At 39.8% G+C, this 22,139-nt stretch overlaps 2 protein-coding genes across 2 annotated transcripts in view; both read left to right on the forward strand.

Moving 5' to 3' along the window:
* Positions 1–18,879, forward strand: part of LOC134541884 (lysine-specific histone demethylase 1A-like) — a 686,470-nt gene extending 667,591 nt beyond the window's left edge. The window contains exon 12 of the mRNA XM_063385605.1: positions 17,168–18,879. Within this exon, the coding sequence (XP_063241675.1) occupies positions 17,168–17,175 (8 nt within the window). The 3' untranslated portion in view covers positions 17,176–18,879. The remainder of the gene's footprint in view (positions 1–17,167) is intronic.
* LOC134541885 (lysine-specific histone demethylase 1A-like) overlaps positions 17,172–22,139 on the forward strand; it is a 477,086-nt gene continuing 472,118 nt past the window's right edge. Inside the window, exon 1 of the mRNA XM_063385607.1 lies at positions 17,172–17,202. The gene's annotated coding sequence lies outside the window, so the exon portion shown is untranslated. The remainder of the gene's footprint in view (positions 17,203–22,139) is intronic.

Raw genomic sequence — 22,139 nt, forward strand, 5'->3', positions numbered from 1 at the left:
TTTATGTATGTCCGGGTCATATATTGTACATATTGTATCCAAAAAAAAATTTTTAATTTAAATCATTGCATCGATATTTACTGTCATTTTCACTTACTTTGCAAGCACACTGTCTTGTTTATTGGGCGGAGATAACTGGTGCGCAACCGGGGTCCGCTTCGCTTATTTGCTTTTGATAATCGAGTTTTATGGACAGAGCGTGGTGTTGCTAGGCACGGTTGTGCTGTTTTTTATTTTTATTTCTGTGGGTGTGGGGGGCTTCATCGTGTGTCGGAGTGCGTACGCTTGTGACAGTTTTATGCGGATCGTAGTTGTTATGCGGGCAGTGGTTTGCGGGAATCCATACTGCCGCTCATACCTCAGTTGTGCAGCCCGGTGAAACATTTACTGGCGTATTTAATTGGAGTGTGAGCGGTCTTGTTTGGCAAAGCACTATCACATGGGATATCAGCTTTGTTTTAGATCTCTCCCCTTCCTCCCATTTAGCATTAAAGTATCGCAACCTCCCTTCCCACAGTAATTTGGATTCAGTCATTTTTGGTTGACTGCAGCTTGATATCAACACTTCATAGTCTGTTGCATTTGTCTGCAGAAATATCTTTCTCCTTTCCGAAACAAAGACGAAGGTCAAGTAGTGTGCTTAATTTCCTTGTTATTCGCTTGAAAACAATGTTCAGGAAGCAAGAAGAAATTAAATAAAACCTCGCAATAAGTATACTGCGATCTGCAATGTTACTACTGCTAAATGAGCACTTATGAAATAAACATTCAGAAAACTATAAAAGTATTTGTAAATTTTCTACATTACTGACTTACTTACAAATATTAAGACAGATTATTCGCGAATGAAAATATCACTAGTGGGCCAACGGTTGGAGTGCATAATTTTATCCATTATTTTTTTTTAATCTACTATGATTTGGATCTTTTGATACTATGATTTGTATCTTGTCGATTTAAAGGTATTCAGAAATTTGCTGTGAGTGTGCAAGAAGGGAGACAGTGCCGGATTATTTATAACTGTGGGGCTCATTTTCCGGATATGGGGGTGTCGCAGAAAGTCTAGCGTTTGTATTTTCACATCAGTAAGTCAAGAGAATACACAGCCTTTTTGTAAATGGTATGTTATTAAAATCAAATTCATTGTTTGTATGAGAACACAACATATCGAATATATAAACATAACTTCGTATTAAAATTTACGAGGAACGAAATTAAATTAAATTTTAATATTTAATCATCAAATCAATATGAAACATCAGAGTTTAATTTACTTAAAATCTACTTTGTTACTGAAACAAGCGACGTTTTTATACATAAGAAAATAAAATACTTTTTTATAAGTGTTTATTTTTCAACCAAACTGTTGATGGAATAATCTTTTTAGACATGTAATTTTTCACATGTCATAACAGCTTATTATACAAGAAATTGTAAACATTAAAATTAATAGACATTTCCTTTATCGTCTTCTAACAACAATCACCAGAAAACAAGATCTATATCTTTTAGATTCCACAAACCGTAGACTATACAAAACTAAAAAAAAATACATAAAGACTAAATTTGAACAATTATATCAGAATATTATACAATTAAAAATAAAATAATGTATTAGTTGTAATGTCACCTCGTTTAGAAATGTTTATAAAAAATAAAAGATTACGTTTTTCTCCGTCAGTTTGACAGTACAGTATCTCAATCTTCATTGTTTAAAGGTAAAGATTCAAGTATAAAATTACTGTTGTACGTTGCTGTAGTACGCTCATAATTAATTAGGATGGCTGTCCTTTTAAAGTTGCAGTTGGCTTCGAACCTGTTGGCGCCAGACTAGCTGCTCGTAAATTGTAAGTCATGTTGGACATTCTGCCACCGATGTGACTATACCTCCAAGAACCTACTTTAAGCATATTATATTATTTAGCCATAACAGGAGCGAAGATTTTTTTTTTTACGAAAGAATCCGCTGCTTCATTGTTTCATTAATCCTTATCCCACATTTTATGATGTGACGTTTTCGGCTAACGCAACAAACGAACCTGGTGTGTTGAAAAATGAACAAAGCTTCCTGTAATGCGTACCATTGTCAGGTCACCTCGTGTAGGGTGCTTAAACTGAACGCCATAAACCTGTAAGTCTGAGAGCTACAATGGAGCACTTTGTCACCCCAGTCAGTGTTTCATGTTACGCTTCACGCGTTACAAAATTAACTTGATCGGCTTGGATGCACACACTCTCCGAAACTCAACCGCGTATATTCAAGAAACCGACAGGATATACATTTAAATCCTTTCGTTGTCCTTCTCCATCCAATATAGTGTAGGGCGATGATACCATTACACGTGAGAAAAAAAGAAGGGGAGATAATGTGCTAGCAGACATGGTATTACCAGCCCATAACCACCCCGCCCTAAATATCAGGGTGCCGTGTTCAAAGGAACCCGTGGCCACCGCACCTGTGCCCTCGGCAGGACTTTCAGGGCAGAGGCCGGGTCGGCCGATGGCTCCGGTAATAAGGGAACAAAGTGTGTTGTGCCCAGGTACGTTTTCCAGTCCGCGGGAGCCTCTACGGTGTCTGCCCTCGCATTTGCCCACATTTCCTCCCGGCCCGAGAGCAGGTAACCGACCAGGTATCCGGGGGAGCGGAATTTTTTTCAACCCTGCTATCCTCTCACCCGTCTCCAGGGTCTGGACCTTACTGGAAAGGTGGTTTGTTGGTGGGGATGGCGTTGGCGGGGGGGGGGGGGGGTGTTGAACGCGTCTCGGGTCATCTCTGTAGGTGTCTGGCGCCTTGCTCCCTACTGTTACCTCGGCGGGGCTGTCCGCCAGCAGGGGGGAGTATACCGAACAACTAAGAACCAAGAACCCGTGCTGGAAATCTCTGAACTCTGTCCTCGATGGTTTTAGCGAACATCTACACTTTAACAGCTCAATATTGCGACCTAATAAATGAAACAAACGCAAATTTATGTAGTAACAAACGAGTTTATCATGTGTCAACATATCTGGTATTTCTATAAGAATATTCAGCTGTCGAAGTCTAAATTTTCTCTGAAGCATTGTCCAAAAAAAATTTCACCTTGTCTGGAACCGAGTATATTATTTAAAGAACCATTGCTGCAAGGCGTTAAAAAAAATAAGGGATAAAATTAAAAAAATATATATAACTCCATAGTAGGTAGTAGGTACACGATCAAATCCGTACAAATTATTTGTAACTAAAATTATTTTTATCTAAAATGTTTGTCTAAAAATATTTTTGATAAGACGAGTCAATGTTGTAAGAGATTGAACAAAATAATGGTATAATTAAAAAATATATATATATTCTGTACCACTATTAAATCCATTTTGTTTTAATGCAAACCTTAAATTATTATCTACAACTTTCTTCTGAAATAATTTTTTATACGACCAACCATTACTGCAATAAACAACGGTTGGGGGGGGGGGGGGGGGGGAGGACAAATCACAACTCCATTCCTTGTAAAGTTTATTTCTTATCTTTGGATATTTGGTTAAAGCTTAATTCTGCATTATATGTTTTTACCTTTTTTATCATTTATAATGTTTATGTTATGCTTATTGTTTGAAAATTTTCAATTTATTATGTAATAGCAGAAAATGTGGTTAGGTGCAAGAAAAGGCGTATCGTCTTAACTTCGCCACCATGAATACGATAATAAATGAATGAATTTTAATGAACTTATTCATGACACTGTCATCTGGAGCTGAAATACGCGTTTTCGGCGATACGCCCAAGATCTAAGTTGGTTTTGTATAAGAATGTGCGACTCTGCCAATGTGGAAAATTTCAACAAATTTTTTCGAGGTAATTTCCATTATCAGCCGGTCGAGTATCGTGTCTCCGCCGCCAGCCACGCGGCGTCTGGCAGCCGGAGTGCCCGGAGTATGCCCGCGGCCTGGCCCGCCGAGCCAGGGGCGCACAATGCCCGCGTGTCATCGCCTCTGAAAGGCCTCCGAGGGTCGCCCGTCCGCGCCTCCCCGCCGTGACTCCAGGACCCCCGGTAATGGATTTACGTCCGCCCTTCAAGCCCTTCCCCAAGACAATGGAACGCCGCCGCCCTTAGAAGCGGCGGCGTTCAGGTGCGCCAGTTAAATTGAAGGGGGGAAGAAGTTATTGGGCGAAGGATGAAAGGCGTATAAAGTTATAAAAATGTTTTATACACTTTTTTTTTGTACTCTAAAGTAACCTTTGCTGGAGGTTTTAAGAAAAGATTGGGTTGCGTCCTTGGGTCGGGTAATAAAACACAAGGAGTACCTACACGGAAAAGCTCGGACGACTGCAGACCCTGACGTTGTCACGGGGAATTTATATTGCCCGGGCAGGTAAGCCGAAGTTTCGAACACAATCGTGTACCTGCCAGTAAAGTTGTAGCCTTGGCGAAACATCGTGACTTAAAAAAACAAACAAAAAAAAAGGGTGTTTGGAGCAGCTAGAAATTCGGGGGTGGTGTTTTTTTTTAAAAAACACCTTAGCCGCTTTACTTTGGCAGATACATGGAACGAAAAATTCTAGATTTTACCTATGTTCTGGGTGGCGCTAGCAGGACGTCCGTTGCATTTTGCTTGTTGGGGATGTTGAGAATTAAAGTTACTGTTTCGTTAAGGTTGCCGCTTGGCTGGGTCGCCAGACGTGTAGAGCTCGCCTTACAATTCTTCAAAATATTTATAGAAAGTGTCTGTTTACAAATAGAATTTAAAAGCCATTGCACTTGCCTATATCAGTTTCGTTTTATGTTTTCTTTATCCTGTATTTTGTGGACAGTGGAAAAAGCTAAAACAGGTTTTTTTTTTCGCGAACTTTTTATGAATGAAAAATTCCAAACCTTGCATTGTAAGTGGTATAAGCAAGTGTAACTAGCCTTTATCTCACTACAGCCTTTATCCCAATACAGAATGATATGGTCATCACTGAAAGGCCCATAGGGGCGCGTTACCGCCGAGAAGACTGCACGCCAGTTCGGTGCCTGGCGCGTAGAGGCCAAGATGCGTGGTTTGCGCGAGCCAGTGTCGCCATTAGCACCTCGTGTATTTAGGCCCGAATTCAGAGTTGACCTTCGAAAGTGCATCCAACTCTCATTCATCTGGCAGACTCTCAACCGCTCATACTTCAAAAACGCCTTTCGAATGACTGCCAGCTGAAAGCTTGTTCCCATCCACTTTCGGTGAAGATCTGGCAACATGGCACAAAAATATTCTTAGATCAAGTACTTGGAGTGTGTATAGAAAAGCGCCCTGTTTCATTTCGATTGTCTTTTGTCTGCTCTCCCGCTGAAAATATTTTGTTTGCATTGGACACGAGGTTGAGAAATTTTCTGAAGATGGATACGTTCCCTAAAATTATAGCGTTTTCTCCCGATGAAAAAGCGATTATTTTTGATCTAGTGAGAAAGCACAAAACCGTAATCGAAAAAAAAAAAAAAACAGATGCAGTTTTTAACAGAAAAAAAAATATTGTGTTTCGAACTCTTGATCCCGATGAAAATCAAACGGGTCTGCAAAATTTCTTATATACCTTCGCGGAACTGGATTTTCATTTTCTAGATCATCAAAAAATTCAAAAACCTCGTCAATATGATTTGGAAATTCATCCAAATCTTCTGCCATCGCTACAAAACACGTGTCTGTTTTACACTTTGCGGGCGAAACGATTTCTTTAAAAACGCATATTTAATTCCAAAAATTTTTACATATCTGCCATATGACAAAAATGTTTTAAATAATTACAAACATACATGAACACGTTTTTATGTGGGAATTATATATTAAAACCATCAACTGCTCCGCCGATTTTCAACTGAACAGCCATTCGAATGAGCTTCAGACCACATTCACTTTCAAGTGGTTGGCTCTCCTTATCCAACAGTCAACCAACCACTGAAAAACGTCTCTGCCGAGCAGCTTTAATTGAAAAGCCTTTCGGTGTGTGGATAACCGTCGAAAGAGCTCTCTGAATTCGGCCCTTAGAGCTCGTGCGCCCGATAGGCGACCCCTTTGAGCTCTCCGTTCTTCACCATTTAGGTATAGGCTGATTTGATAAATGTCCTTACCAGCATTTGATAGCCTACACTGAGTTGCGTGTGCGTTGTGAGTTCTTCTCGGTTACCATTTAATTTGTCTGTGGTTGACTCCACGCACGGTAGGGGGCCTACGTGCTTTTTCAGGAACGAGGACATGCCAGCCGTTGATGCGACTCGTTTAGGTCTTACTTGAAGTACTCGACGGATAATATTAGTGATGCAACAAGTATCATTTTGTTCTAAAACCGTGTTAAGGCCCTACCCCACTGGCGCGAATTTTCAGCTCGCGATTGTACCAGCGAATACGCAACGCCATGCCAATAGCTCAGGTCAGTAGTCACATATAAATTGAAGAGTCTGCAGTTAGTTATTCTGTTGCAACACAACCGTCGTTGACAAAAAATAAATAAAGAACTAAAATCGGCGGTATTGATACATCCAGTGTTGTCGGAACGCCATATATGATGTTAGTTTCACTTGCAATACAGTGATTTACGTAAGAACCATGAGCATTTTTCATTCATACGAGAATTAGTGGAAAATTCTTCTAAGAACTGTTACACAGAAAAAAGATTGTGTAGAAGAATAGCGAGCAATTTGATATATTTATTAATAGCGATAATTGTAAAACATTATTTTGGAAATATAATTATGATTGGATGGATGGGTTTATAGTTTTAATAAGTGCTCCTTTTTCTTTGTTAATGAAATCAATTTAAGTATAAAAATTAAAATTTAAAACAATTTACGTTTTCCGAAATAATTGACCGAAGTCTAGGTTATGTTTAGCGGTTGCAATTTTTTTAACGCTTATACAAACAAGATTCATAGTTGTTTTCACCCTTTTTACATATCTGTTATTGTTAAAATTATTAATTTATTAGTTTTTTACTGTTTAAAAAGCAAGCGACTAAATAATCAATTTTGAAAATGTGAAGAATGTTATCGTGTTAAACAAAATTGTTTGACAATGAATTATAACTAGTCACAAAAATTATCGCATACTTTTTTTCTGAGATTACAAGTTATCTTTAGTGATTTCATGATTTTCGTCGTGAAGTGAGCTTAAATAGGCCCACGTGCGAGACGGTGAAGGTTTGCGTCATGTAACTTGTTTTAAATTTGACAGTCATCAGAAATAGTACCAGTGGTAATCATTTTCCAACTGTTAGTTGCAAAGCAACATATGGTGTGTGTTTATGAACGCTAACAACCACGTTAAGTTTCTTTTAAAAAAACTTATGACAAAACAACAGTGGCAGATGGATACTTCTTTAGAAAACAGTCCGATTTGAGACAAGTCACATGAAACAGACCGTAGTTGTTGTGTACTATAGTCCTGTAGGTTGTTGCCCGTTGGTTAGTTACGTCTGAAATGTTAGTGTTCTTTTGTACCCCTTATATGGAAGCCTCACATTTCTTCCCCTACACTCCGCTTTTAAACTTCCACAGTAGCTTTCTGACTGTCCAAGATATCCGAGTGGGTTCTGTTTACGAAAAGCATTTAAGAATGTCCTGGGGGTGGATGAGTAGATCTGTTCCAGTTTTCGTTTTTAAACTTTAATTTTTAGGGGAGTGAAAAGGGCTAAAATGCGTGCCATCGGAAATATTTGTATTGTATAAACATCTTTGAAGCACTCGCGGGCCTTGCATTACACCTGTATCGTCATTTTTCCGTCATTGAATGTTATGGTCACCTCTCAAATATCATAGTTATCTATACACGTCAAGAATGCTGCGCACCAGTTCAGAGCCTTGCGCTCGAAGGAGATACCGCGCCAGAAACACCATCGGAGGTCGCAGTTATCATTCTGCTTCACTAACACAGATACAACTTTGACTAGGTGAGCCCTTTAATAACGTTTAGGTCAAGTGACGGAGTTTAAACTTGTTGAGAAACTCCTTTTGATATGTTCTGCTTGTCCTCTTCGTCACTGAGGTTAGCAGGGACGGTGAAAGGAAAACAGGGAGGAGGGATATGGAAACAAAGCTGTGACGGCCGTGCGCTTGTCAGCAGGGGCAGAGTGCGGCAAAGAAGGCGAGTTCTGAAGCCCTCACCTGAAGCGGCGACCTCCTTTAATATTCTGATCCCCTTCTCCCGCACGACGTAATCCCCGTCGACATTCCGTGCGACGCGACGCGCGAGAGCGGCCGCCCTCGGCAGTGATGGATCTTCACCGTCGCCTCCCGATACGCCCCGGTCTGGAGATCACGACGGCTCGATACGCTCTCCCTCCGGGCGTCTGCCGGAGATCCTTTCTTCTCCATCTTCCCCGGCAGATGCGACGTCCAGATTGTGACGTCATCCGCGCGACGCGGCACGATGGATGGACTCGGCGCGTCATTTGCCTTATCGCCGGCGCCAGCGGGGGGTTGCGGGACGGGGGGGACGTGTCCACTAACGCGACTTGATGCCCCTGGGAGCGCGCTTCGTCGTCGGACCAGGGGCAGTCGTCATTGCGCGCCTCGTCCGTCACGCATTGGCGGCGATGCCGGCGTGAGAGGTTACGGACTCGATCTCTTTAGTGCAGGACCAGACGTTTATGGATTTCAAAAACAAGGCTTTCCTGTGTTGTTAAACCCATTTACCATTACATGACGGTGTGTGGGTGGGTTGTTATGATGATGTTCATAATAATTGTAATAAGTAGTTTAAACACGAATTTTGCACATCTGGAATTCCCCAAAACATAGATGGGCAAACTTTGTAGGAGATGGCCAGAGGAACAAGAAAACTAACTTCATAGACGTGCCAACAAATATAATCAAAACGAAATGTATAGAAAAACTGTTTATTAAATCTTGACATAGTGTTACAAAAGTCGAGCCACTGACTCAAACTGACTGAACCGCGAGTATTACTCATCCACTGGGGCGTGATGTGCCGTTAGGATGGTGATAGACTGATGGGGCAGGCGGTGGCAGGAGTGGTGGGGATAACTACACTGTGACGTGTATGTCTTTAGTCTGGGGGCCGGATTTGGCCCGTGGGCCATACTTCGCTCATCCCTGCCCTAGAACGTATGCAATTGAAGTAACATTAAAATATTGACAAAATGTACCTTTAAAAAAAAATTGATTTCTGAATATGATTTTAGAACGTTTTTACTGGTTTTACATTCCTTATTCGAAGAAACCATAGTTATAGTTTTAATGTATTTTTTTTTACCCAACTATGTGGATATATTAAGGAAGTCCGAATAATGTGTGTGTGAGTCGCTGTTACTGATTCTGTCTTCTCTGCTTCAAGCCGAGGCCACTACGCTATGTTCGCGATGTTCGATATGTTCGCCATGTTCGCCGCGCCAGGAGGCCAGACTGATCAGTCTAATTCGCGATGTTGGAGAGACGCATGCCGTGGGATTCAAGTGATGATTCCGAACATTATCATATTCTCCTGGCACTCACAGTATGTAAACGTAAAAAATATATGGGTTCAAGGAGTTAATATAGAAACAAAACAAAAAAAAATTAACAACTTCATCATTTGATGAAGCAGTTGCTTGTTAGGATGAAACAAAATTTATGGATCATTTCATAATAAATGCTACTCAGTTTGATAGCATTCCTTTTAAATTAAATCTCAGGCATTGCCCTGCATATCCTGCCTTATATTTTCATCCATCGATTTATTCTATAAACGTGGATATTTTCGTAATCCTTCAATGAACTTTGCCGTCGACATTACTATTTAAAGCACAATACTGAGAAAAATTAAACTTCATAAAAAGCAAACGCAGAAGCACGGTACAATTGCGCGCGAAAACAGATGTTTTTGCTTATCTGAGTTTGCGCGAAGTCAGTGACGTTTAGAAAAACACCCGGCAACGTCGCCAGAATCGTCAACATAGCTAACATAGCGAACACAGCTTCGTGTGGCCAGTGACAACTGAGATGCACTGTCTTGTGTCGGTAGACTTAATTTTTGGTAAACTACTTGTTTGAAATCTCGGAAAAACCTATACCAATTGGCAGGTTGTTACTTTTTCTTTAATGAAGAGGCCGTCACAGGAGGTTAAGTGGGTTATGTTCACTAAAGTCTTTTCCAAATAAGTACACATGCATCTTGGTGAACGGGGGTATTCATGTTCTTGAATTGAAACCATATTGAAACCCAACAAACAGTTAGTTTTTTGCTTTGTTTCGTTTTTCATGTGTCTAGTTTCCCTTGAACTTAAATTAATTCTAGTTGAACTTAATTACCTTTATGTAATTCTTGGAGCTATTAATATATAGTGGCATTTATTAACTAAGCCATGCACGAGTAATAGCTCTAAATTATAACCTTGATGAGTGATTTTGAAAATATATTGAACATTTTTGATTTTTCTCCTAGAAATTTACAAATAATTCCCTTATTGTTTTATGTAGTGTTAACTTATTCGTTGTATAAAAAAGTTTCTTCTACTGTTTTTTCCTTCATTTCGCGCATTCAGATGGTCTTTTTTTAAATTTACTTAAACCACTTACTTAAAAAAATAAGTTTCGACGAAATACTGTAAATTTACAAAAAAAAATCTTTGTTACTCGTTACTTCTTAAACGCCCATGCAATAACTTTGTGAATTTTTGAAGAAAAAAAAATTATTTCTGAGTATTTGTCTTAAAACAGATGAATCGACTTTTTTCTTCGAAATTCAACGCAATTTATTAATAACCTTATCAAGAACGATGTTTATCAAGAACTTGGGGAAACGAAAAAGGGGGAAAAATCAGTTTCCGTGCATGTGTACCTGACAGTCGTACGATGGCAGGCCATCGCGAACAGCAGGAGCGCTGATTCGTCAACACGCACCCGCCGTCAGTCAGTTGCCAGGCCCCCCAGTAGCTCCCCAGTGGGGGCCTGGCAACTGACTGACGGCGGGTGCGTGTTGACGAATCAGCGCTCCTGCTGTTCATTCCACTGCAAGTTCCACGCTTACACGTTTCCTGTCCTAGCGTGAATTCTTCTGGCACTTTGTGTATGTACGTAAACAATGATTTTATTAAGGAAACTTCCACCCATGGAAAATTTTTGCCACATTGTCGATAAACGTTGCCAAATTAAAGTAATTCTGCTGATTTTGGAAACACGCCATCTTGGAGAACGAGCGTCTATTAACGGTAGTGTTTTTTTTTTACAGTTAAAAATTCATAACGTGTTACATCGACTCACAAATCCCACGAAGCTTGAGATGAACACCTAAGGGACTGTCTTTTACTAATGCTGTTGTCTGAATACATTTAGCCTGCAGTAAAGGTGCTTTGCATGTTCTTTATTTTGTTTTGTAATGAAACAATTTCAACCGACTCGTGTATGAAAACCCGTAAACCCTTGCTGTTTGTGTACGACTCAAGCGTGTGAAATGAGGCCTGAGTGTAGGAGCTTGGTTCAAACCTGCTACGGCACTTTAAGAGTGATGTATGTATGAAGCTATTTCTGATGTTTGAGATTTAGACGTGTGGGAATACTGATGTAAGATGATTAGATTTAAAAAAAAGGCAGAACACTCCTCAAAAGAAATTAAATTTACTGTTTTTTGTACTAAGACTTTGTTACTTAACAAATAGCCTATTATTAAAAATATTTTAAAGATAAACTTTTTTGAAATAAATTTATCCAACAATGTAGGAACACTCTTAAGAAAAATGTTACGCTGTGCGTTAGCTTTATCCAGTCGGACGTTTTTAGGAACAGACCATAATTTCTAATCATATGATAGTTATTCGTACCTCCCAGAATGCAATATTGCGGGAACACCAAAAAATATAAACTTTCCTGCAAAAAGCAGTTCGGCTGTTCACGCTAAAGGACGGTACTGGCTTTACGCATCAGTTTCTGTTTTAATGTTATTACAAGTTATCGAACTGTGTTTTCAGTCGATGATCTTATAATCAGCATATTTGGTATAGTTATACATTTGAAAATTGGTGAATTATCTTGCTCTGATTCTTTGGTTTGTTTAAAACCATGTTGAACCATTTTCTCTCTATGAAAATATATATTTCGAGACAAATGTTGTGACTGATGCAGGCATACTGACATTAACAGTTGGTGAAACGCACGCCACTCAAGAATCTTGAGCAGTTTTCGAATGGCTGGTTGACGCCTGATGCTGTGTACACGATGTCTAGTGGCGATCTCCCGGACTATCAAAACAATGGTCCACTGCATCTCCCGTCTCGCGCGCGGCCAAATAAGGCGGCGAACTATTCACCCGCTCTGCAGTCCCGGCGACCTTGTGACTCGCCAATAGCTAAATGCAGAACAAAATAGGCCTACTTGGTTTTTTTTTAGTGTTTTTTTTTTTTTTTTTAGCTTGGCGCGGGTGGGGATGTCAAAGCCTGTTGGAGCTGTGATCTATGAGCACGGCGAAGTGAGAGGGGGTATGGGATGGTTCGAAAGTTTTTTTTATTTATTTTTTATTTTTTTTATTTTTGAAGCTTCTTGCTTGTTGGGGCCGCCGAGGTCACGTCGGCTGACGCCATCACTCCCCACTTCGCCCGCGCGAGAGGCTTGTTCCCGCTGGCGCTTTGCGTCCGACGGATGGTCGGCGTGGAGCCTGACACTCGAGGCGAACTCCGGGCATTTTAAATTGCAGCCTCTTCAGAGTAGAGCTCTTTTTTTTTGCATCTGCATGAGTACTGCAACATTTTATTCCTGACCATGTTTGCTCAAGTCGTTCGTGTGTGACGTACACTTCTTTTAGCTTACAGTGTCCTTTCGACAAATACCAGAGCTACTTACTATCTCACCTTGAACTTTTGGTTTACTACAAAGAACTGCCGTACATATATATATATAACTTTTAACAAGATCGTAAAGTAATGCTAAACTTTTAGACTAAATTAGTAATCTACCTGTATGCCTACATTTTAGAGAACATAACTTCTTGTGACAGCGTTTGTAAGATTTCATAATCAATAAAGATCATTAGCGGCTAGCATTATAAGTGTTCTTGAATGGATCAACTCTTTTTTGTATACATTTATGTACTATTAGTGTGCTTAATTTGTGTATACATAAAGTATTTCTGTTTTTATTATGTACAAATCTAAAGCGTTAACAGCGATTTATATATATATATATGTGTGTGTGTGTGTGTGTGTGTAGGTGTGTGTGTGTGTAGGTGTGTGTGTGTGTGTGTGTGTGTGTGTGTGTCATTTTGGCCTAACTAAAACTCAACTTAGTGAAAATTTCCACTTAATTAAAATATTCAATAAATTTTTTCCAGCCTAGTGAATTTCTTTAAATTGACCAGACACACACAACCACCTTCCCCCCTCCCCCCAAAATAAAACGAAATCTACGATTTCAAGAACCAACACTAGCTTCAGGCCTCCACAAATTTACCAATAAAATGTATTTTGGTGGTTGTATGTACTCAGAAAGGACTTAAAATATTACGTGTAACTCCATACTACGTGAATAATAATTCGGCAATAGTGAATTGGTATTCGTAGCCCGGATCACAATATTGTAACTTTCCAGTAGAGCAAGTTTTCGATTTATTTCAACTTTTTTTCTCCCAAGTTTCTTTGCTAGTAGTAAGAATTTTTTTATGAAACTTGAACACATTATTCCTAAACTTCTTTTTTATACTCAAGTAATGATTTCAAGGTAATAGTGCCATTTTTTCATTACTTTTTTTTTTTGTGAAATGGTATTGTAGGTTGTTGTATAAAATTGTACTTCAGGCGTAATATGAATAAATAGATCGTAAAATGTATATTACGTACATGGTGCCAACTTTACCTCCGAGGTACAGAATAAGTTGAAATTCGCCAAATGAGCGCTGCGCCTCAGCGAATCTAGTTTACCTAAGATTCTGTCTGCCTGTATGGAATTCGAGTGGGGTTTTGTGCTTGAGAGCGAACATTGCCCAGCCCGTGCTTCCTCTCACATCACGTGCTCCACAGGCTTTAATTCATGTGCTTCCTCTCACATCAAGTGCTCCACAGGCTGCAGCTCATGTGCTTCCTGTCACATCACGTGCTCCACAGGCTGCAGCTAATGTGCTTCCTCTCATATCATGTGCTCCACAGGCTTTAACTCATGTGCTTCCTCTCACATCATATGCTCCACAGGCTTTAACTCATGTGCTTCCTCTCACATCATGTGCTCCACAGGCTGCAGTTAATGTGCTTCCTCTCACATCATGTGCTCCACAGGATGCAGATAATGTACTTCCTCTCACATGTGCTGCACAGGCTGCAGCTCATGTGCTTCCTGTCACATCATGTGCTCCACATACTGCAGCTAGTGTGCTTCCTGTGTCGTGTCGACATCACCTGAGCAGGGCGATCTGCGCTCGGTACATTTCGACACACTCACATCTTCGCAAAGTATATTTTCATGGTGTTTTATAAGATTCAAGGTCAAGGTGATTTGAGCGCAAAATTGACCTAATAACGAATAACGACTTAGCTGGATGTGTTCGCGCAAAACTTTCCGGTAATTTTTTGTTAACTGAACAAAAATCAATTCTGTGATCATATCCGTTTTTGATACGGTTTAGTTAAGTCAAAGCCAACTATTGTCCTATGTACTACAGTTTTGTTTTCTTATAGTTTTTTTCCCCAATTACCTGAAAATCAGTTTTGTATTTTCGTCAGCTGAAAAAAGACCTTTGTATTCTACGATGTTAGGCTGGCAACGAGCCTTACACGTTTTAGTATTAAAGCCAGTATCTAACTATGTACCAAGAAAGAACATATCAAAAATCATAATATTGTAAATGAAAATGGACGTATGCATTGGCCTAAAGTAAGTCTACCAAAATTTTGAGTGACAAGACAACACATTTGACTAAAATATATAGGAAACATGTTTGCAGGAATCAAAGGTTAAGAAGCAGTAGTAAAAATGAAAAAAAAAAAAAAAAAAAAGAACAAGAAAACACACAAAAACTTGTTACGTTCAAGAGAAAAAATAAATGATTTTGATTAAAATATTTGCAAAAAAAAGTTTAAGGAAAAGGGGGAACAGAGTAATTGTAAGATAAAGAAAAAACTTCACACATTGAACAAAACGAAATTAAACTTGCGAAGTAAAATTACATCTTAATACGCTATGCATTCCCCGCATATCTGGGCACACATACGATGTGCAGATCTTTAGAAAAAAACTACGCTATTTGAAAACTTAACAAGATATCGGAGTAATGTATGTTTACGAAAAACATTTTAGAAATACTCTTTAAGTTTTATAAGTAGTTCTGTTTCCGTATTAATTTTTTAGACTGTATTTTAAGAATAGTGGAAATGGTTGAAACGCGTGTTTTTAGAATAATATTTTTCGTATTGAAATTTCAGTGAAGATATATTAAGTTATACTGAAATATACAAAATGAAATGTCCGTATCAGATGGACTTGTGTCGTTGATACCGTCGCTGGGAATCGGCATTGTTTTCCCGAGAAAAGTCGGCGGCCGGGAACTTGGCGAATGTTGTTTTGCCTTGGAACTAAGCCCTTCCGCCGATAATTTCGCTCACGTATAGCCAGTGGAGTCGGCCGCACCGCCACGCCGCCTGTTTTCGGCAATGAATTATTTATGGCCGCGCGCGGGCAGGCAGGCGGGCAGGCGTTGTTGCGCGCCCCGCCCCGCCGCCCCTCGACATCCACCCCCGGCGGTGCGGAGGCCGCAGAGAAGCTTCTGGAAGCGCGAGGGGAAAATCGCGCAGTGGTTTTGTTTTTGTGAAGTTCGGGTGTTTTAGCCCCTGCGGGCCGAGTCGTGTTTTCCCGCCGGCTGCCTGAATCGCAACAGCGGTGTTGGCTTTGCTTGAACACGTGTCGGCGCTCTCCATGAAAGTCCTAAAGCCGCTCAGAGAGAGAGAGATAGAGCGAGAGAGAGAGAGAGAGAGAGAGAGGAGTCGAAGTTTTCGCTTCGAAGGTTTCCTCCACAACTGTTCATGTCTCCGTCCCGTGAGACAAATACCCAATCAAAAAGTTTGTTGGTCGGAAACAAGTTTCCCCCTTAAGGCCATTTCCACGATCAAATTTTGCTCCAAATCGCATTCAGTTTTGATCGAATTCAACCCTTTGGATGGCACACGACTTCACTAATACGTAATAACTGCAGCCATCCTTGTCGTTCAAGGGACTGAGTGTGTATCTACTGACTAAAATATTTCTTGTAAAAGTCTTTATAGATTCATGGCTGTTATTTAACGTAAAATTTAGTAAAAAATAGTTAACAGGCTAGTAGTTACGTGCTTCTGGGATCATTAGATTTTGGAGAAAAAAATGGATACATAAATTTATCAAAAAATTTCTTCACTTTATAACTTCATTAGAAATAGCATTTGCTTGGTATACTTACAATGGAGGGAAAAGCCTAACTGCGAGGAAAACATAATACTGACTACAAACAAACATAAAAAAAAAATACTACTGTGATTTGCACATTCCATTGTAACATTTTATTAAAATAATTAGCCAGATTTAGTTATGGTTAGATATAGTTGATATTGTAAGACTAACTGATGGTACTTAAGAAATGACAAGGGTTCTCCCCAGCCGGTCTAGCGGCGGTGTGAAGAGACACGTATTCTCGAGGGTCGTCGCGCTAAGCTGTTCCTCTCCAAGTCTCTAGGGGTAGCGTCGTCGGTGGTCCAGCCGCCGAGGCTAACGGTACAGCCAGTGTGACTGACCTGGCTGTCTTTTATCTGGCCAACGAGGAGGCTGATCAGAAAATTAATTGAAATCTAAAATTGTGATTTTTGGCAAAATTTGAATTCTGTTTTGAGTAGGCTATATTGTCCTTTAGTATATGGCGCAGTAACCTTATAAAAAAAACACACACAGTTGACTATAAATAAATCTTGCCCACAAACAATGTTCGTAACTTTGGATTAAGCCTTCTATTGGTATCTGATGGTTGTTGGAACTGAAAAGCTTTAGGTCAACTGCGTGGTGCGATAGCTAGGTAGACTCGAGTGTGGACGGATAAGGCGGACGGTCTTCGAATGACCTGGCACTCTATTAATGCCTGTGGAAATATACCTGCACGCATTTAAAGAAATAAATGACAAAATTTGTAACAATTCTACCTTCCAAGATTGGTATTGCAATAAATAATGTGTTTAAAAATGCAAATAACGGAGGCTTAGTTGCATTGGCTAATGTTATTGACTTTGTTTCAGGTATGTGACAGCGAGGATCCCAGGACACCCTAAAGGTTAGATATTATTATTATTTTATATCCACCAGTATTCTTAGTAACCTCTCTCGTTTCGAGACTATGCTGTTCTTACTGCTATTCACATCCATCTCATACATATTGGTTTTTGCTGAAAAAATATTTACCGGTTTGTTTGGAGTTACGAGCATTTACGTCATTACTAATACGTCAAATTTGGAAGCCACAGAACAGTGTTTTTTTTTATTGTGCTAAGCACGCTCGTAATTCGCTCCTGCTGCTTCAAAATAAATTTTATAATTATTGCATTTGTTGTATACTTACTTGATAAGGGAGTACGAAACCGATGGACGCCAAATTATAAAATAGCTTTTTTGTCTTGAGACATTTTTATCGTTCTAGGAATTACACCAAACTGAACTCTCTCCTTCCTGCACACCACAGATCACTGAAGGAGCCATTTGAGTAAACATATCACTTGAAATGGCTTCGTATGTAAATTTTTCTGTCGTAGATTTAAGCCAGAAATGACCCAAGAGATAAGTAGGGGCGTACGCAAAAGGAGAAAAAGGGAGGAGGGAGATAAAAAGTCCTATCCATTTACACAAAAAAAAATTGAAAGAATTTGAAAGAAAACAGCGGTAAAAGCTGCTCTATCCCCCTCCCACCTTCGCAAATGTAATTCTACACATGCTCCTGGCGCTACGCACATGATACATTGCCCATAACGACTCGTTTCCAAACTAGTTACTTGGAAATTATAAAGCACACAAAATAAAGTAGAAACATGTAAATAGTTTTAATTTTAAAGTGTAAAATGTGTAAATAAATATGTGTTGTTTTAGAATTCTTGCGGTCTTTAAAAGGACACTTAATAATTTTTCTGAAGTATACATTTCCGTGATTTATTCCCTTTTATTGATGAACACGGTAAATTCCCGACATTGGTGAATTCAACAGCGATGAAAGCATGTTTGATAAAAATCTCACGATAGCAATCTCTAGATAAGAATCTCGCCTTGCACGACGGGGCAGGTAATGTGCAAGGGTTAAACTAGAGCGCATTTAACAAGCGACGGTCTCCTTCGTGGCCCGAAAGATACGGCTCGTTTGGCACATAAACCACGGGAGGAATTCCTGCTCCAGCTGCGCCTCCCCCCGTTCACGAATCGAGAGGCAGGCTCCAAGGACTCTTGCCTTTCGGATCACGTAGCCTGGATGGCACTACCTGCTCTCGGCCCGAGGCTTGGTGAAGATCTTTCTAGATCTCCCCGCGGAGATTCCGTCCCCTGCAGACGGGTATCGCATCGCCACCCTCTCCGTCAGCACCTGTGGGACGGTCTTATTTCCTCAACGCCCTCACTCACACGCCGTGTTGATTTTTAATTTTTTTAAAATTCATTACCTACTTCTTTGAGGGTATTTATTAAATTATAACTTGATGCCTCCATAACATTTGTTGTTCTGCCACAAATATTTTTTTAAACAAATATTTATTCACTTAGTGCTGGGGTCGGCAGACGTTCCAGTGAGATGAGCCAAATAAAAAGCAAACAGTTTCTCCTTTTTTTTTTTTTTTGAGAGCCTCAACGTGTATTTTGTCTGTATCTGCATGGAATTTGGGACGATGAATAAAAATCACAAATTCAACATAGTCTTTATAAATCGCTGATATAAAGAAAAAAAAACAGGAAAATTAAAAAGATAGACTATACTGAAAACCTAAATTATTTTCATTAATTATTTATTATTGAAATAAAAAAAATTTCCTTTAGGCACAGCCTACAGGTGTAGAGTAGTATATAATAGCCGGTCCGAGATCTGGCTTCTGGCTGTGGTGTCTGTGGTGTTTTCCGCCATCTTGGATTGTGACGTCACGGCGGCCATCTTGGATGGTTGTGACCTTGACCTTTGACCTTGACCTTGAATTTGATCCTCAAAATGTGTCAAAATCCGCCAAAATTGGGCAAAATTTGCCCAAAATTCCTCAAAAATCGCCAAAATTTCAATTTCTGTGAAAAAAAATTCCGCCAAAAAATCTCAAAAAATTCCACAATTCAAAAATTCCCGTTTTCGTGAGAAAAATTCCCGTTTCGAGGGAAAATTTCCCGTTTTTAGTCCTTAAAAATCCCAGCGGCTAGAAATGTCCATATGTAGGCTTAAGCATCCATGTCTACAGCCTACGATAAGCCTCTGACGTCATCATGGATTATGACGTCACCGTTGTAATTTCCGTTACGGCCGCCATCTTTAACTTTTTTATTTATTATTCGATTTTAATGAAATTTTTTTTTAAAATTATAAAAATATTCATTTAATAAAATTTCAATAAAAATTTTTTAAAAATCATACATTAACGACACGGAGCTCGGAGTCCTCGGTTCAAACCCGACGAGTGCAAAAAAAATAAAAATGGCGACCGATCCTTCCCCCCGCGGTGGCTGCAGGCATACTGACTCCCACCACTTTTTTCCAAAGCATATATATTGTCAGGTAGTATGACGTCATGTCCGCCATCTTGTCCTCGTCTGCTGGAAGCCATCATCAGTGTATCGTCGGCGAGAGTGCGCTGACGCCATGTTAGTTTAATTCTTATCCGCTAGAGTGCAGTAATCATTTATTATTGCTGTGACACCCGACATCTTGTCATTTGGCCGCCATCTTGAAAATCCGTAATTATTTAGCTAGAAATTCGGGAAAAATTCCAAAATTCATTAAATAAATTTGTAATCTATATACTGTTTGATTATATCGATGTACGTCCTTGGTTCGATTCCCGGCGAGAGTAAACGGTCGATCCTTCCTCCATGAAAGCTACCTAGACTGATCTACCACCAACAATACCAAGGTATATATCGTCAACTGGTACGACATCATGTCCGCCATCTTGTCTTCATCCGCTGGAGACAACCAACTTGTTTTCGTCAGCTAGAGTGTGCCGATACCATGTAGTATAATTATCTGGTCACTAAACTTGTGTCCTCAACTGTTGACATTGAACATTGACCTTGAAATTTGACATTGACCTTGAAATTTGACCTTGACCTTAAAATTTGACCTTGACCTTGAAATTTGACCTTGACCTTGAAATTTGACCTTGACCTTGAAATTTGACTTTGTCCCTGAAATTTGACTTTGTCCTTGTCGACCATCATGGATCCGACATTTTATGTTCAGTACATGCTACCAGAGGATACCACCTGCTGGAGTACGCCATCTTGTGTGTGTACTTGTATTATAGAGTACATTTCCATCTGGATAATTTTATTCTAACCCGCTACAGTGCAGTAATCATTTATTACCGAGGTGCCCCCCGCCATCATGAAATTCGACCGCCATCTTGAAATCATGTAATAATGTAGCTACAAAAGCGGGAAAAAATCCAAAATTCATTAAATAAATCACTCATTAACTTACATATCGATTCGATCCGCTCCAGTCCTTGGTTCGATCCCTGCCCGATGCAAAACATTTAATTTTATGAAAAAAAATAATAATTCCAATAAACCATGTTCAACATTCTTAAAGAGACTTTAAATCATCTACTACCATCATCCTATCAGACATCAAGACCACCATATTGGAAATTCGTAATTGTAATGCTAGAGATTCGGGAAAAAGTTCAAAACTCATTAAATAAATTTGTAATCTATATACTGATTGATTAGATCGACTAAGGTCCTTGACACGATCCTGGACGAAGCTAAAATAAATTTAATTAAAATACCAGAAAAGTGTAAGGTTCGAGGAATAAAACACCTAAAAGTCTTTAACAAACATAATATTTATTACACAATTTCTATCCTACTACAGAATCACTTGCGAAAGACAGCAATCTTATAAAAATTTAGCCCTGCATAGACGTACAACGACTACTTCTTAGCTCCAAATGGCTCCAAATGTTTCCAGCAGCTCCAAATGCTCCAAATGCTTGACAGCTCCAAACGCTTAACACAGTTCGAAATGGCTCCAAATGCTCCAAACGGCCTCCAAATGGCTCCAAATGTTTCCAGCAGCTCCAAATGCTCCAAATGCTTGACAGCTCCAAATGCTTAACACAGTTCGAAATGGCTCCAAATGCTCCAAACGGCCTCCAAATGGCTCCAAATGCTCCAAATGTTTCCAGCAGCTCCAAATGCTCCAAATGCTTGACAGCTCCAAATGCTTAACACAGTTCGAAATGGCTCCAAATGCTTAACACAGCTCCAAATGCTCCAACAGCTCCAAAAAAAAAGGCTCCAAATGCTCCAACAGCCTCCAAATGCTTAACACAGCTCCAAATGGCTCCAAATGCTTGACAGCTCCAAATGCATAAAACAGCTCCAAATGGCTCCAAATGCTCCAAACGGCCTCCAAATGCTTGACAGCTCCAAATGTCTCCAGCAGCTCCAAATGCTCCAACAGCTCCAAAAAAAGGCTCCAAAAGCTCCAACAGCCTCCAAATGCTTAACACAGTTCGAAATGGCTCCAAATGCTCCAAATGGCCTCCAAATACTTGACAGCTCCAAATGTTTCCAGCAGCTCCAAATGCTCCAAATGCTTGACAGCTCCAAATGCTTCAAAAGGTTCCAAATGCTCCAAATGCTCCAAACGGCCTCCAAATGGCTCCAACAGCTCCAACAGCCTCCAAATGCTTGACAGCTCCAAATGTTTCCAGCAGCTCCAAATGCTCCAAATGGCTCCAACAGCCTCCAAATGCTTAACACAGCTCTAAATGGCTCCAACAGCTCCAAAAGACTCCAAATGCTTCAAAAGGCTCCAATTGCTCCAAGAGCTCCATCTTCAATTGGTTCCAACTGATTCCTATTACTTTTATCGAACTTGGCATGATTACTAACATGTCTTTATCAGTATACATTTTGACTGGCAGTGGTAACGTTTTTTACACCTTTAAGTTATAAGTTTTATTTAGAAATCAGATTTCGATAAATGATAGCTTCCATCTGGAAAGAAAATATATTAATTTATCTTCAAGT

This window comes from Bacillus rossius (genome assembly GCF_032445375.1).
Source record: "Bacillus rossius redtenbacheri isolate Brsri chromosome 4 unlocalized genomic scaffold, Brsri_v3 Brsri_v3_scf4_2, whole genome shotgun sequence".
NCBI lineage: Eukaryota > Metazoa > Arthropoda > Insecta > Phasmatodea > Bacillidae > Bacillus > Bacillus rossius.